The following is an 18,015-nucleotide window of genomic DNA, read 5'->3' on the forward strand; positions in this document are numbered from 1 at the left end:
ACAAAAGCAGGTGATGTTTGGCGATGACATCAGTGAGTAGTGTTGAGTAACCATGGTAACAAGTTCAAGACAAAAGGCAGAACTTGCAGATGGATGGAGTGAGTTTGAATACATGGCAGATAGGTTTACATGATATGTACATACATGCAGTTTTCAGTCGCAACTTTACTTGATATTACATAGTACCAGAGAAAAGCTGACACTTGGGTTCATCTATATTTTATTCCTGTCTGTTTATAGAAATAAGATCTGAAACATGTGCCACATGCAAGTCTATTATGTGCTGTCATGGAATTGTGAACAATGGCATGCTAGACAGCATGTATGAGATAACTCGAACAGCTCCCAATATTTCATTAATATTCAAAATTATGGTACCTGCAACCAAATCAATATCAAAGATTGCATTATTTTTGTAATTTGATCATATTCTTTGCAATAATGCTTTATACTTCAATATAACCAGATTTCATTTCTACATAATGTGATTATTTATTAATTTACAAAAAATAAATGCATAGAGTGAGTTGTGCAATATTTTTCATATAAAATTAATTAGTTCATGTTTTACTCATAAATCATAAATTAGCCATTTTCATATTAATAATTAAAATGAACTCAGTTTGTCTCTGCAACCTTTTCTGGCTACACCGTATATTGCTATTTGAACTTGGTCTCGTCTAAGGTCGGCTGGTCGTGTGTCTCGGCAGCAGCCGGTGATTAGGTTGTCTATTGTCAAACGGTCAGTAATCAGATATGGAGAAGTACACAGTCACACTTGGTGAATTGATTTTCTCATCAAGCGCACAATGCCACCGTTCAATTACTCCAATCAGTGGCTCACTGCTCCCAATGGCCGGCCTTGTCGTTGTTTTGCATGTTGCACAGATTTCTTTCCTCTCCTCCATAAAGAATTTTCTGGGTGATTAGGCACATTGTTATCGTCTAATTGGATCAAGGAAAGTAATAGCGGCAAATAAGTCCGACAATTCAATTGATGAAGGAATAATTTGCGCTAGTGAGATTTACACATTTGTAATAATTTGCTGCAATCACCTGTGCTGGTTTGGAAGTATGGATTCCTTTCATATGTAAGAATTGAGGATGATAAGCTGCTGGCAAGATAGATATGAAAATGATGGAAAATAGAGAGAAATTCAGTCTAAATGTAGGTCTAGGGTCTTTCTGAACTGGAGAGACGAGACACTGAATAAATTATCGACAAAATTGGAATTAAATGGTTTATTCCCCTCAGAGTATATTTTTAATTTAACTTTTTCTTGTCTTGTATTTTGGATAAAACAAATAAAAATTAATCTGGCAAATTTTAAATGGGATGCTGTAAGACGAAGCCACTTGCTTTAATTGAACAGGCCTCAATATTATGCCTAAGGCTTTCCTTGCCTAGACTAGAGCAAATAAGGGTGGAAAATTTAAAGCGTTCCGCATTACCGTACAAAATATTTGTAAATCTCAGATTTTTAATTAAAAATCAAAATCAGCTTTCTCAGTGAGAGCTAAAGGAGTCTGTGTATTATTCTTCCATGTATTACATTTTGTAGTCTGCTGTTAAATTATTAAATATAGCCTAATACTAGAATTTGGAATGCTTTTTTTATATTTGATTATCTCAGTGTCATTCTTTTAGTAATTTATTCTAAATAATGCTATTAGATTTATTACAAAAATGAAGGTTTATCCTGTAAAAGGAGGATGTGAGCCTGTGCTCGCTGTCCATCATTGCAGCAGGCAGGCAGGCATCACTAGGGCATGGCCTGAGGGTAAGAGATGCCCTGACATTGTCAGAGTATTAGAATGTAAACAAGCACTGTTGACACATCTTGTTGAGGACCTTTGTGTCCCAGGCTACTTGACCTGACCATGTCCTCAATCTATAACACTTCCAATATTGTGAGAGTTGAAATAAAATAATTGATTCAAGCACATTTGTTGAGGTGTTTAATTTAGGCATTATTTTGCACGTAGTGGTATGTTGTTCTATTTGCTAATTGAGTTTTTAATATTTGCAAAGGATTGGTTTATTTAAAACTTAATTTGGCTCAGGTGGACACTTGAGTACATTGTAAACTATGGTAAATAAGCTAAATATTTTAATTTAGTAACTTTTTAGCGGGTTTGCTATGGGACAAGTTTGGAACTGTCAAGCTTTCGTCAGGAGTAGCTCTGACTTCTTCAGGACAAAGTACCTAAGAATGAGACATTTAGGCCATCCCTTTGCCTACTGATGGCTTTGAAAAGAGTCGTTCACTGAAGACCGCCCCTTGTCAAGAGAGAACAAGCAGACCTCAACATCTGCAAATGTTAACTTACACCACTGACCATTGAGGTCAATTTTTAAGCTATAGCTGTTGGATGGAGGATAATCAACTGTGTAATTGGCACTGTGACCAGTTTGGCACACTGTATAATAGAGGGATCAAGATGAGATGGGACCAAGATGGGATCTTGGGGAACACATCAAATCAGCAGTGAACCTGTGTTCATAATATGCTTTATTGAAACAGTGTCTCCTGACTATACTATACTGTTGTAGTTGATCCAGTCAATGGGTAGTTGGAAATAGCAAATTCAAGGTCATTGCATACAGTTGGTCAGTTCATGGTTAGTTTTGCGATAGACCATCTAATAACTATCTATGGTTTTGCTTGTCTGTATGGTGTTGGATCGAGCCAGAGCATGCATTGTCATCAATGTCATGGTTGGTGTGTACGATCGGCATGCAGTATATAAAATGAAGATGACTTCTGGTATTTGACCTAGCAAGTCCATTTCTGTGCCCGGACAAAGTCCAATGGTCGATGCTGTTGACTGATCACGCAGCCCAACTTGTTTCATTTCAATGTAGAAGAACAAGTGGACACTGGACATATAAATGTAATTACATGACTTTAATAATTACATACACAGTGTCCAATGATATATGTGTGTGCATTTCAATTTCAGACATGGTTACAGCAAATATTGCTACATTGATTGATCCCAATGATTTACTCACCAATAATGTGAATTGATAGGAAACAGGTCAAGTGTTGAACACACACACACACACAAACTAACACTAGGATCCACAACATGCTCATCTATCAAGGCACAGTTCTTTAACTCCAATACATTTGCACATTCATTGAATGACCTTTGAAAATTTGGGTACAAAAACTCATACTCTGCAAATTGAGGTCAAATTTTGCACTATGATTGTTTAATTGAGGTTATTGAACGATGCCATTGGGATGAGGCCATTGTAGTCCATAGTGTAAAGTCAAAATATGAATTCAATGGTTTATATACAAGAAGGTCCTATCTGTAATAGCTGCCCTAAAGCCATTTGACAAATTTCTACATTCTACATTGTATACATTTCAAAATGTTACACATGGCAGCTATGACGGGCCCTAAACCTTCGAAATGTTGACATATTGAAATGCTAGAACCCAAGATACTGTGTAAATGTTAGGTACTGGATTTCAAGATGAGTTAATTAGGAGTCACTCGGTAAACATTCGCCTTGTCTTCAAAAGTTGATAATGATTCTTTAGGTATGATAGATGTTATGATTTGGTCTGATAACAACTACTTCAAAAAAACAAGGCAGATTTTGAGTAGTATATTCCGGGAGTTAATTATTTAGTATTATTCAGATCCAATGTTGCTCTATAGAACAACTTCATCGATTCGCCCAAAATTCACAAGCGATACAATTGTGGAAAACAAAGCTTTTTCGTGGTAGACAAATAATATTCACAAATATTAATGGGCACAAAATGATGGGCATCACAGGGGCGGATTTAGAGGGGGGCGTGCCCCCTCTAATTTTTGCAGAGCGGCGTCTGACTCTGTATTTTTGCAGAACGGCGCCTGACTTTGTGTGGGCGCCGAGCCGCCACTGCCGTGGGGGTGGCTCGGCGCCCCCAGTATTGAAAATTCCTGGATCCGCCCCTGCATCATTACCTTTTCTTGAAATTACCGCAATTGTTTTCAATGCAATTTTGTTAATTGCTACAAACATTTGTGTATAATATAGTAAATATTCTAGTGATTAAAGTAACCATCTAAATATGCTCTGCATCAAATTGAGTTAGTGGAGTCTTTTCTAGCCATAATGAGGTATGTAAAGACAATAATCATAACACAAATACATAGCAATGCTAATCGGCAAATTGTCTATGCTAGGCGCTCACTTAGAGTCTCCAGTCAGTATTAATTTTTAAAGATGCAAAGCCAACATTCATATAGTTTCTTCAGTTTATAATTCGCGAAAATTATTCAATTTGAATTAAGTTCCAACTTACGCTTGCATAAATTCACATAGCAAGCGCCAGTCCCCAGACATGCACTACACAACACGCAACTAGATTAAATGCTGCGCCAAATGTTTGTACACCATTCTATATCAGTACACAATTTTATGAGTCTCATTTTTTCGCCAATTATAAGCTGCACAAACTATAGAAGATAATACTGTATGGTTGAAATGATGTAATTAGAATGGAAAAATGAGATTAAGGAACAAAATGAATATTTGCACTGCTTTCCTGATCTGCTTGATGAGTTATACCTAGTGCAAATTCATTTCAGGAAATACCAAATTCACAGATCAGGAGCAAAACAAATTGAAGAGAAAAGTTGCTTGTTATTCAGATGACTTTTGGGACCACTTCCTTCTACATTTGGTGTGGTAGATTACTTGTTTCGGGGTTTTTTTTTGCAGGGAGAGTTCCTTATTTCCCCCCACATGTTTTGTCATACCTACATTTTTCCTGTTCGTGTGGGTGTATGGGTTGTTGCACATTTCACCGACCTGAATAAATGACATGAATGTAGTGGCTTAGGATTTCATCACGTAATATCACATATCAAGGTTTGGTGCATGGAAAACATTTGGGAGTATCATTTGCGAAGTAGGCTGGGGTACGTTTAAGGTCGTAGGTCAGAAAATTTATATTTTTTGTCATGGCATATTTAGCAACCCAAACCGGGACCCAAACACGTCAGTTCTGCATTAGATGATCCATCAATTTCATTCAGGAAAGATAGATGGTTTAAGCTACAGGCCTACGTGTACGCATTTCAAAATATATGATTTGATTTCAATTTGAATTCCTTCATGTATGGCTTGTCTGAAAATTAACTTCTAGGAACATTTTAACTACTTAGCTAGCTATTGTAACTAGGATAACAATCATATTAGGGCATATAAATACATTCCACCTGATATTATATGGAATCAAATAGGCCTGTTAACATTAATGTTACAAATGTATTGAAATGTATATTGAACTTGAAATAACAAATGTGGATAACTTAATAATGTAGTTGCATGTCAGGTTGAAACCCACAAGGGTCCACAGGTGCATTTAACCTTTGAAACCGAATTTATTGTTGTGGCTCGCAATTGGTGCTTTGGGGGTTGCAGTTGAATTTCCCCCAAATGAAAAGTGGCAAGTGTTCTACTCGTGCATTTTGTTGGCTTAATTATCTATAACCAGCCATGAAATTGTACTATTGTAATGTTTTGTGGACGTGTGTTAATTAAGTAGGCCATTAATTGCTGTCCCCAAATGTCTGCTGGAGTAGAATTCAGTTTCACAGATCAATCTAGTCTGGATGGATAGCGACAGCAAGTTCTGATTTGAAATAAAATTAATGACAACAAATATTGAATTCATGTTTAAAACATAAAATCTAGTGAATTTCTTTGTGATTGAGTAGCGAGTTTCAGAGTAAAAGTACACAATTGTACGTCATTCATAAATTTTCTTGTATTTTATGTACAGGCCAAATGTCAAACTTTCATAAAATCCTGGGTAGTACTTGTAAAAGTTGAGACTCGCAACCCGATGAAATGTAATAAATTGTGGTATTCAAAATAAATACAAGATATAGGCCTACACATGCATTGTAAATGATATCAAAATATTGACTGTGTGTGAATACCAGGAAAATCTGCTAATTATAATTCCTGTTTTAGTTTTGTTCCTAAATTTAGTTTAAATGGCAAAGTTGAATCCAATTTTAACTTGTAGTAATAGTAACATTAACCATGCAATTGGGCACCCATGTGCTCTCCTTAAGGAAAGCAGAGGGAAGACAGCATGGTATCATCCTCCTGCCTGCACAGTGCTTAGCAACAGTCACCATGGCAACTGCTTACATATAACTAAAGTTGCTCCTCCCTGATGAGTACCACTGCAGGGGGAACGTACTTACTACTCTTCAGGATGACACTAACCCGTGGCATAAAGCGTGGCATAAAAAGCGGCAATGCTATTAGGCAAATTACTTGCACTATTTCCCAGATGACAAAATTGGTGTTATCAAGAAAAACATTTTTGATTCTATTATGTTAAGACAGAGACGGGAGCGAGCCACGGCTTGATGAGGTTCCGTCTGCCAGATAAATTGACTTACGCTAATTGATTTGCGTGATGGTGATACGGTTTGAAGTGAACGAACTAGAGTAAAATATTTATGCACATCAGCTGAAATTAGATATATTTTTTTGGTTATGGAACTTTTAGTTTCTATGTAACACTAATAGGTGACATAAATAAGTTCACATTTGATGGCTTAAAGCGGTGAGTAATATGATGAATTAGGTAATTTCCTTCTACTGAAGTTGAAATCCCTCAATGATAAAATTCTGCTTGATTTTAATATTAATATTGATTAAGCGTAAGCCTGCAAAGTAATTGTCACGTTTCATGGACTCTGCTACCATGGTAAATGGTGTGTGCGTAGGGGCGAATACATGCTTGCAACAAGCGCAAAGACTGTTGACATACAGGCATATTCGTGTGTATTTAAGAGGCAATAGTTATGCACATTGCTGTATACTTGAATCCGTTATTTAATACTCAAACGTGATCAATCTTGGGGTATGTACATATTTGTCTGATCGTTCTCCCTGCATTTGTGGTTCTGGATTATCTACAACGTGCCTGATGGGTTTATTTTTTGCTACAGCTGCATGTCATTTGTTATCAGGAGTAAGTCTATGAGAGAACTAGAGATAAAGATGATATAGGTTTAGACAAGATACACCCTTAAAACACATGACATCATCCACTTCAAGAAACGCTTGTACTTGAAGCACAGTTCATATTAGATGCTTGCTCTTTTATGGTTGTTGAAAGGTCATGACCCATTCATTGATGAATATTTTGGGGGATGCAATTATCGTTATAGGATCAAGATTTGTTCAGAAAAATTATTTTACAAAGGATTTTATACACGTAACGCTATGGAATACTTAAAATGGTTTGTAATATTGGCCATTTTGTTTATTTAAACCAATTTTCTCCATTCTTTTTTGGCAAATAATTTACAGACAAATCATTCATATTTAGTATAATTTCACTAAAATCTTTTTACCAAGGAGTGTAGTTATATATGTATTTTAATGTAAGGCAGGACCAAATTGATAAGTCAACAAAATGACCAAAATACACAGAAATCAACCAAAATAACACAAAGGTGGGACTGGGAGGAAGCATGTCATGTCATGGGATTTGCTCTCCATACAGACCTGGTCGCTGCCTTGCAGCAGGCAGACACTCAAGTGATGCAATGGCAGATTCTCTGACCCAGGTAATATTAAGAGCTTCCCAAGTCAATAGCTTGCATCTCTTGAGTTGAAATACTATTCCCAAGCTCACTTCACCTTCGTGGACGTGTGAAAGCTGATCCGGCCACCGCATCCCTTTGGGCATCCCTTACCATATATAGACTATGCTTATGTTTCTTCTATTATCTCTCCCAGTCCCGTGCTCTGTTGTGGGCTTGATTTATTAACAAAACCAAAAATTCTGATGCTGGTTGGAAAAGAGAACATAATTTCATATAGCGGCCTTAGATGCAGTATATAATAAGATTTGTGTGTAATTTACGCAAAGTACAAGTCCATGAATATTTCTTATCTTGTATTGTAAAAATATATCTTGATTGATGTGTAATGTGTTGGTGCATTGTCAGAGACAGAGTCTGATTGATGTGTAATGTGTTGGTGCATTGTCAGAGACAGAGTCTGTCCTGTACTGACACAAGGATGAAGATTCACCCGCACATTAGTCGATGACTTAAACTTGACATACTTGGCATTGGTGGCATTCTAGGGTAAGCGTTCTACGTTTCCAAGGCACTGAGAATTGTTGTTTATAGCAACTACATGAGGGAGGGTTTAGCAGCGTTTGATTGTGTGGTGCAAATTGTTCAGCCATGTTCAAATTAGTAGTGAGTGCCACAGGCGAATGAATGGTGTAAAAGTCAAACGAAATTGCACTACTGCTCAGCTGTTTGTTAAAACTTTCACGTTTGAAGTCTCCGCAATAGAATTCCGCCATATTGAATAAATGATAATCTACATTGTACACTATTTAGAAAAAAGTGGAATTGCTAATGGAGTGACTTTTAAACATATGAATATTTTTCATCTGAAACTGTAGCATTTTGAATTTTAAGTGAGCCATGCATGGTAATGAAACATTAAATTGACTTTAGGTTTGTGTGTATGATTTTTAAAATTGGTTGACTCATACATTTCTTGTCAGCCACTTCAATTTTTACATGAAAAAGTTGGCTGCTAGCATTAGGCAATAATGGAAAACATTTCTGAAATTAAATTTCTGTGGTACGCTTTGAAAATAGGATCGAGGGGATTTAAAAGTGTAAGCTTACGGTAAAAAGAAGATAAAGGTTGTTCACTCTTTGAATCGGAACGAAGCTTGTAATGAAATAATCTTCTCAAAGGTATTTTCCACGTCTTGTGTCGTTCTGTCTGACATTAATTTGAACTATTTGATTGTGCTTGAACAAGAATATAGAGATAAGTGCATATATTTGCAGGTTACATCCTTCTGTACCCAAGGACCCAGGTCCCTGGTGATAGGAGGAGGAGGGAGAGTAGGAGGATGGTAATTGTCCCTGGTGAGAGGAGGGGAGAGAGTAGGGAGATGGTAGCTGTCCCTGGTGATAGGAGGAGTATGAGGATGGTAGCTGTCCCTGGTGAGAGGAGGGGAGAGAGTAGGGAGATGGTAGCTGTCCCTGGTGATAGGAGAAGGGGGGAGAATAGGAGTGTGGTAGTTGTCCCTGGTGATAGGAGGAAAGAGAGAGAGAGAGAGAGAGTAGGAGAATGGTAGCTGTCCCTGGTGATAGGAGGAGTAGGAGGATGGTAGCTGTCCCTGGTGATAGGAGGGAGAGAGTAGGGAGATGGTAGCTGTCCCTGGTGATAGGAGAAGGGGGAGAATAGGAGTGTGGTAGCTGTCCCTGGTGATAGGAGGAAAGAGAGAGAGAGAGAGTAGGAGAATGGTAGCTGTCCATGGTGATAGGAGGATACAGTCTGTCCACTTAGAAGTACAAACCAAATCTGTGGCATCGGGGTCGATGCTTGCGCCACACGCGAGCGCCACGTGACGCGTAAAGAGCGTGATGCACAAATCGCGCAGCAGTTGGCGCGTCAAAGAAGCATTGCACTGAAATAATTATTCTCATACCTCCAGATACCGAGGTCTATTTACTTTGTACTTCTATGTGGACAGACTATAGAGAGAGAGAGAGTAGGAGAGTGGTAGCTGTGTCCCTGGGTGATAGGAAAAAAGAGAGAGAGAGTAGGAGAATGGTAGCTGTCCCTGGGTGATAGGAGGAAAGAGATAGAGTAGGAGAGTGGCAGCTGTCCCTGGGTGATAGGAGGAAAGAGAGTATAAGGATGGTAGATGTCCCTGGGTGATAGGAGGAAAGAGAGAGAGAGAGTAGGAGAATGGTAGCTGTCCCTGGGTGATAGGAGGAAAGAGATAGAGTAGGAGAGTGGTAGCTGTCCATGGTGATAGGAGGACAGAGAGTATAAGGGTGGTAGCTGTCCCTGGTGATAGGAGGAAAGAGCAGGGTGGTTGCATACACTCAAACTACAATATCTTGCAGTATAGTAGGGCAACATGAATATACCATTATAAACATTAAAGGAATAAAGTACAGTGTCTAAGAACGCAAACTCTCAGTACCAAGATCATGTAGATAAAAGATGCACTTTGAGTGAAATCTCTATCATGTTCTGAGGTAGACATTATACCTCTGCTAGCATTTCACAGATCATCCCTTAGTAAATTAGTCTGTCTCCCTTGCAATATGAGAAAAATGTTGTTGCCAGTTAGTATTGTTTTCCTACTGATTGCTGTAAACCTGCTCTGGAGAGATGGAGGGAAATTAATTTGAGATATGTTTCAAGTCATTTAGTAATCCCCCTGCGCGACAAATGAAATTTGAGCTCGCAAAAATACAATGATGAGTTTTTTTCATATTTTCCCCTCACTGCTGTGGCAACTTTTATTTAAAGAAAATGAAATTTGACTACCTTTTATGAAACACTCTGATTACAGTAGTCTTGAGATGCCAAGTCAAGAATCAAATATGGAAAAAGTAGATGGAAAGATGGTTTTAATTGCAATTTACTTTATATGGGTTCTTATTAAGCTCTGTGCTGCTTACAAATTACAACAGATATAATGATTGTATGCACTTCTGTAGGCCCCATTGGCTTGTTTATTTTGACCCCTTAAAATGGTTCCCAACATTCTGAATATTAAAATAATGATAATGATATTTTTGTCAGAATGTAATATTGAGTTTGATAAAAAGTTACTAAAGAAAAAGAAATGCTGATGTAGATTAAATGTACAATGACTTTGCAATTGTTTCATCGTAAGTGTGCATGTATACAGCAAGCATTACGTGTTAGCATAGTTGACGATGCAAGAATCCAGATACAGTTTCTATTATCATGCCTGTTCCCTCCAGTAGGCAATATGATACAAAAGCAGCGTTATTTTGGGGGGAAGTGAGTGTTTTGTATTTCAAAATCATAAGTTCTTGTCTTCTGAATCTACAATCTTGTGTTATGAGACGCACGACTCCCAAGGGCCTTCAGCTGCCATTCCATTGCCGCTAGAACAAGGCATCGTTTTCCCGAGATGCTAATATTTTTGGCTCGAGGGGGGTGTTTTTACAATTGCTCTCTGATCATTCTGCGTGCTGTTTACAAGACGGCTAAATAAAGATGGAAACATGTGTTTTGTAAGGAGCATGCAGGCAGCTAGGCAACCCTTCATTGCCTTTAAGGGCCTACATGTAGTACATTCAGCAGAAGCAATGCATACCAAAAGATAATATGATGGGCCATGAATATTTGCTTGCCATATTTTTTACCAGTTCTGCTGTTTTTGTAATGATCTGAGGATTTTTAAAGCTTGAATATATTACTTAAAAGTAATCAGGCCTGAGAATTTGCAGTCAAAATACTGGAACCAGACTTTTGTAATGTCAAAATTCTCAAAATTTTATTTATTTTCATCCCATTTTCAGGTATTTTTGTCAAATTTTATGCGCTCTTCCAGCTTTTTTATTAAAAACAATTTCCAGACTTTTTCATGAACGTGTATTCTCATACCCAAATAATGTACTATATAATTTACTAAATCTCAAGAAAATGGTAAATTCCCTCTTTATAAAGATAGATTCACATGAAGAAATTTTGTGTGAGAATCATGATATTTTCACAATACTTTTACAATAGGCACCAAATTACAACAACACTAATTCTATTAAAGAGTTGTGCAAGTCCCTGGTGCGAGCCTAGACTGGACCAATTTGCTGTTTGCATGTTTACCAAAAATATATATCTTCTTCATAAGGCAAATTTTGTGAGAGGTGTTATGATGCAGATTCATATATGGATGAGCCTGTTACCATGGTTTCATACAAAGAGCTTACTCAAAAATGCAAGGAGCATCTGTGTTCACGACAGCCTGAGATGACAGCGCATGAGGACACTTCCCCAAGAGAGGGAACGATGTAATAATTTTAACCCTATCAACCATAATCCAGGTCCAGATAGTAGAGCAATAATGTTGTAGGAGTGCATGTGTGCATGGACGGATATTGATACCCTGATCAAGAGAATGCACTGCAAAGTGTGAAATAAAATGATGGCAATTGCATTCATCAATGTCCACGTATTTAAGGTTGCAGTGTATGTCAAGTGTGATAAAGCCACCTGGTGCATTTTTTTCATAAGGGAGAGATCCTGAGACAATTGAGGGATGGGGAGTTGGCAATACTTTAAAGTGTCTGATTCATCCATTAAAAGAAAACCATTTGATTCCTATAATACAAGGCTATCTGTTTTCATCAAAAGCGGACACTGTGGGCAGATTTAGGCACATTTTCAGATTATTGCTGTTGTTTTCCCATTTCCAAGTCATTGGGTTGTCAACTCAAATTTATCTCAAAAAAATGATATGACTCGCTATATGTATGTGTGCCTCCGCACCCCGATGAATGCCCTGATGTGATAAATAGCGGGAAAGATAATTGTGGATGGAAATTTGTGAGAGACATCTTTCATGATGTCATGTTTAATTTAGAATGAAGAATTGCGGATGAGAGCCTGGTGAATAAGAGAAGGGACAGAATAATGAAAGACGGAGAGGAAAAAAATTGATAATGCAAAGAGGTTGATGACTTGTAAATTTGGAGAGAGTATCAGAACTCCAGAAAAATATGCAAAGTCTGTGCCATTAACGTTCGGTATTCTATCCCCACATATTCAATATTTGATGGATCTTGCCTCGGTGGGATATACGTTCTTGGTTGCCATGGTAACTTAACAAACTCAACATCTTAGCTGCTTGTGGGTGATGAGCGGGTTTTTTCATTTTGAGTTTGCTTCTTTATGCTGTTGTTATCACCGATTTTATTATGCCCATCAGGAGATGATACAGTGAACCTTCGGGGGGAAACTGGACAATATTTTAAGCCAAATCATATTGACTTGCCCGAGATAAGGTGCATAATGCCAATAGTTTGACTGTTGCGGTAAATATTTTGACCAATTTAGTCAGGAGAGGGCTCTTAAATTTCTCTGAATTGTATTACCAGAGCTAACTTCAGGTTTCATTCAACAGCAAACATTACAAAGAATACATATTTACTTTAGTATGTTTTAATATAGTGTGACTATTTTGATTAATTTCCTGCAATAGCGTAGAACTGAATGTGATTGTATACTTTAAAATGCTACTGAAAAACCATGCATGCATCTAGAATAATGGTGAATAAACTCAAGTTCTTTTGAGATCTGGAAAGATAGTTTGTCACAGCTGACCTAATATTAATAACCTTACAGAGTTCATTGATATGACCTGCAGGTAACAAAGCCACATCACATTTTGTGTAGCAAATTTCAAAAACTATTACGATCAACTCCCAAGTTAAGGATGATGTACCAACATTAATGAAGCTCACAGCATATACTATGGACCACAATGACCTCATCCTAATGGCATAGTACAATAACCTTAATTATACAATCATAGTGTAAAATTTGACCTCAACTTGCAGAGTATGAGTTTTTGTACCCAAATTTTAAAAGGTCATTCAAAAAAATGTACAAATGTATTGGGGTTTTAAGAACTGTGGCCTGATAGATGAGCATGTTGTGAATCCTAGTGATATCGAGTTGAACTTTGACAAATGGCTTATGGGACAGTGATTAATTGCCATAGCAACACAAAGCTGTAGCATCTGGAAGCGCTCTCACATTGCATGATAGCAGACAGACTTTAATACTGTTGATGTATATAATAAAGTACTTGACAAACAATCATTGTTTTCCCATAACGAACTAGACAAAGAACTCTAATGTGGTAATCATGTGTTAACCATCTTGAGATTCCCAAATATATCCATGATAAATCATTTCTGATTGAAGCTATTAATATATACTCATCTTGGGAAACATGAAAACTATTATGCTAACTTTCTTTGCTAATGTTTAGTTTTATTTCTTGTATTGTTTTCTCACAGGTCACATCCCACTGGTTGAGAGGCTACTGAATGGACAGCAAGGATACATCCCACCTTCAAATAATGGCGGCGGCGGCGTTAGCAATGGTAAGTTGCAGGAGGAAACCACGCAGCAAAGTTAAGAAGAGAAATAGGTAGTACTTTGGTACTTAGAAATTACCTGAACTCATTTGCTTTAAGCAAAATATTCTAGGCTTCATGTTCAGCAAGGTATTTTTAAGAATTTTTCTTGTTGCAACTCATTCAAAAGTACGTTGAGAATTCACTGACCTGACCTCCCAAAATAACCCGCTTTTCGGTCATGTATCAATAATTTAGCATTCAAACATTGGATTATTGTTGTGGTTTTCTTAAGTGTTACACCTTACAAGATGTTTAGCTGGATATCCACATAATAAACTGCAATACATTGCTTAATAGGTACGTGTAACCATGGTAACAACCTTAATTTGTTCAGCATGCATCTGAAGGGATCTCTACCAGTCTGCATTTCTAATGTAATTACCAAGTTATTTTAAAATAAAATGTACATGTAAGTTAACTCAAACCGCAGTGTATATATCGAAAGCAGTGAAATCGGACATTCCTAAGCGAAGATATTGAGTTCGTAAGTTCTGGTATTACAAAATTGGAAATTGAGATATCGTGGGTAAAAAGCTGAAAAGACAAAAAACCCAACGACAACAACAACAACAACAACAACAAAACAAACAGACCAGAACAATTTGGAGTACATGTAATGAATTAAAAGAGTTGACATGAGATTAGGAATTAATGTTTTCTGCTGTTTCAGTGTGCATGTTCTCATCGTTGATGGTTTGGTGGACTGTCATGTAGATGTAAGCGTGATCCTAAAAATGCCTTTCACATTGACCAAAACTAATTACAAGACCTCTTCTACATTGAGGCTGGCTTTCCCTTTTAAAGGGAATTTTATTAAACCCAAGTTTCCTTGGCCTTATCTGTCTGGGTGCACAAGATAAGAACTAGTTGTACATGCGCTCAATATCATCACATTTCCCACAAACAAATATGATAGTCTGCTTTTGAGATCAATCACTAAAATAAGAGCGTTCATACTGGCTAATCCCCCAAGGATGAAGTTCAGTCACCCCTGTATGTGTGTATGAACAGATAAACCAAAATCATGATATGGGGTATCATGATTCATAATCAAATATCCCCAGGTCCGTTTCGTAGTATTTAGAAAGAATATAGATGACTGAACTGTGCCTTTAAAGTGAGGCGGGCTTGTTTGAATTTGAATCCCTCTGTCTGGGTCACATACTGCATCATTTTACTCATCATTTCTATCATAATATGGAAGTCACTGTTCATTCTTAATTAACTTGAGAGCACAGACTCTATTTCTTTGGTTGGCTGCACTAGGTTCTCAATCATGCTCATGCATCATGACACAGTTCTTTAAACCCGATATGCTTGTAGGTTCATAGAATGACCTTTGAATATTTGTGTACTAAAACTCATATTCTGCAACATGAGGTCAAATTTGGAGGTAGGATTATTAAATGAGGGTTATTGAACTGTGCATTGGAGATGAGGCCATTTTGACTTATACGCAGTGTTGGTTGATGAGTTGTATCATGCTTGGAAGAAGATCAGTGCCAAGATGCACACTAACCTGAATGGACCATCTGATGCATGCTTGCACTGTCCTCGCAGGTCAGGCGTATAGGGTGTGCGTTTGCATCTTTTGAGTGATGCACAGTGGCATCTTGCAATCAATATTTAGGTGCTAACTTCCCTGCATCGTGCCACTGTCAGGTAACCGTGCTGACTGGCGAGCCTAGCTAGCGAGTTTCTTGTTTGGATAGAGTGTTGCGTTGAGGAATTCCAATAATATGCAAATACATGCTGGTTTGTCTCTCACTCTTTTGCTTGCCTCTTCCTGAGTACAAATTTTAACACTCTGGCGATTTGAGGGCAACACATCTGCTCCTGTAGGAAATGATTGAAAATGGAATTGAAAATGAGTCATTCTAGAACAATATTATCACCTCTGAAGTGGTTCACTAAATTGAAAGTAGTGGTGAATGGATTTAACTTATGGTGAGATCAAGGATGAGGTTAGCGTTATGGTTAGGATTAGAGTCATGGAATAACACTTTAAAATAAAACCTGACGAAACATAAAATGAGGTGTTGTAGCAGAGATATGAAATTCAATGTGGATACCAATATACCAACAGAGATTTACATCTGACTAATAGGCATAACTCAAACACCCAATAAAACGAGGACATTTGTGCAAAGTTGTCCAAAAGAAGTAATAGGATGCTAATTTGTTGCTTGTTTTCATTACAGTGATGTTTTGCGGTTACGTTGATTAAGTGCAGGAGGCAGTGGTCATATGAGTATGGGATGGTTATATTCTATTACACTTTCATGATACAGAGTTGATCATCCTCTCACTAACGAGGCTAATCAATGACAAAGTCGGTGCACACTAGTCCCAGCTTGATTACAGTTTCCTATCTGCATAAACAGCCCAAGAAGAAAATTGAGAAACATGGGCTCAGGCAGAAGTGAATTAGTTGCCATGGGGACGGGAGGCAGTTACCATGCCAACTTATGCTCGGCGGAGTCGTTGGTGTCGTTTGCTTGGATTGGCCACTTTGAATGAGGAGGGGAAAAAAGTGGTGATGAGGTGCAGGGTATTATGTGCAGCCCAGGAGAGATGAAATTGATGTTGTTTCATTATGCAACCAAGTGATATTTCATTATATCGGGTTGCATAATTACTTTCTGATGAAGCTTTCTCAAATTGTTTGTTAATTCCACCTGGAGTGTGATTTCAAACAGCAAAGAATAACTTGCGTTCAAAGGCTATAGTTTGCATGCATTGTAAGCGTTTCACACATGATTGACCTCCCAATCTGTATCATTGAACTGATTAACCAATTGCTTATTAAATCCCCTCAAATGCCTGTCTATTTTCAGTCTTAAATGTATCATCAGCTGCTGTGCTTAAGGTGCCTAGGGAAGATTCAATTCTGGCACATATTTCCAAACGATGAGACATTTTCGGTATAGTGGTTTTAGCATTGATCAGTGGAGAAGAAAACAAATGACATGATATTTTTGTTGTTTCTAGATGAATGCTACAAATGGGAAAAGTACAGAGCGCCATGATGTAGAGATTTTGCGATAATCAGCCAAGGCGGTGGGTAATCATGGGGGAATGATAAAACATCGCCCCTGGCAAGCCCAATGATTACAAGCCACAATTATGTAAAGGGCCGTTTAATCAAGTATGGGGTTGGCCTTCCTTCGCTGTACTTTCATTCTTCAATTGGACTAGCTTGGATAAGAAGCCATGATCCACTAGCTCTGGTTAGAGTTGATCCCAGGCATACTTGCAGGGCATTGGCTTTAAATAAATTGCTGGATTTATTCAGAATGGTTGAGCCATACGGTGTTCTTTTATATGAGGTATATAAAGAGCAATACCATTGAGCAAATTGGTGAGGGCAAAGGGGGATTTATTTTGCTGGTTATTGCAATGAAATTTGGTAAGAAAGGTAAACAGTGAGCAGATTGGTTATGAAAATACAGCTCAGGTGATTGGATTCATATATAGGGCAAATAATATTTATTTTGATCGCCCAGCAAACACTTTTTCTTGGTTGAATGGTACTTGTGTGAAAAGAACAAAAAGTGGTACATATGTTATACAATGCATGATATTTCGATGCTATAATATCACAGTTATCTAATAACTTAGTTATCCATGTAGAATTAAGCCGCCAAAAATAAAAACTGTTTTCTTTACCGAAAACGAAGCATTTGAACTTAATATGGTACATCTGGAAAATAAATATAAATGTTCGCTTGAGCACAATCTTTATGTCTTTAATCGTTATGAATGCACATGTGTACACATTTCAACACTGCATTGTTAGTGTAGTAACTTGAGCATCACAACTTCATAGCCTCCTGCTAGTTCTACTATATAGGGCAGAAGTTTTCCAAATTTGAAATTTCCTCTACAGTCCAAACATAACTTGACTCGGTAATTTGTGTAACTGACTCATGCCCATATTAGTCATGAAGAGTTTTTATGTCGGTGGAAGCCTAAGATAGTCAAACCCCTTCATGAAGTCTCCTTGCTTGTAATTGCATC

General features: G+C 37.6%; 1 protein-coding gene across 9 annotated transcripts in view; it reads left to right on the forward strand.

Annotated features, from left to right (window-relative positions):
- LOC140153254 (forkhead box protein N3-like) overlaps positions 1-18,015 on the forward strand; it is a 99,111-nt gene that overhangs the window by 69,189 nt on the left and 11,907 nt on the right. For all 9 annotated transcript variants that reach the window (XM_072175952.1, XM_072175953.1, XM_072175949.1 and 6 more), the window contains exon 5: positions 13,873-13,959. In XM_072175952.1, coding sequence (XP_072032053.1) covers positions 13,873-13,959 — 87 coding nt within the window. The remainder of the gene's footprint in view (positions 1-13,872; positions 13,960-18,015) is intronic.

Source organism: Amphiura filiformis, chromosome 5 (genome assembly GCF_039555335.1).
Source record: "Amphiura filiformis chromosome 5, Afil_fr2py, whole genome shotgun sequence".
In the NCBI taxonomy this organism is placed as follows: Eukaryota; Metazoa; Echinodermata; class Ophiuroidea; order Amphilepidida; family Amphiuridae; genus Amphiura; species Amphiura filiformis.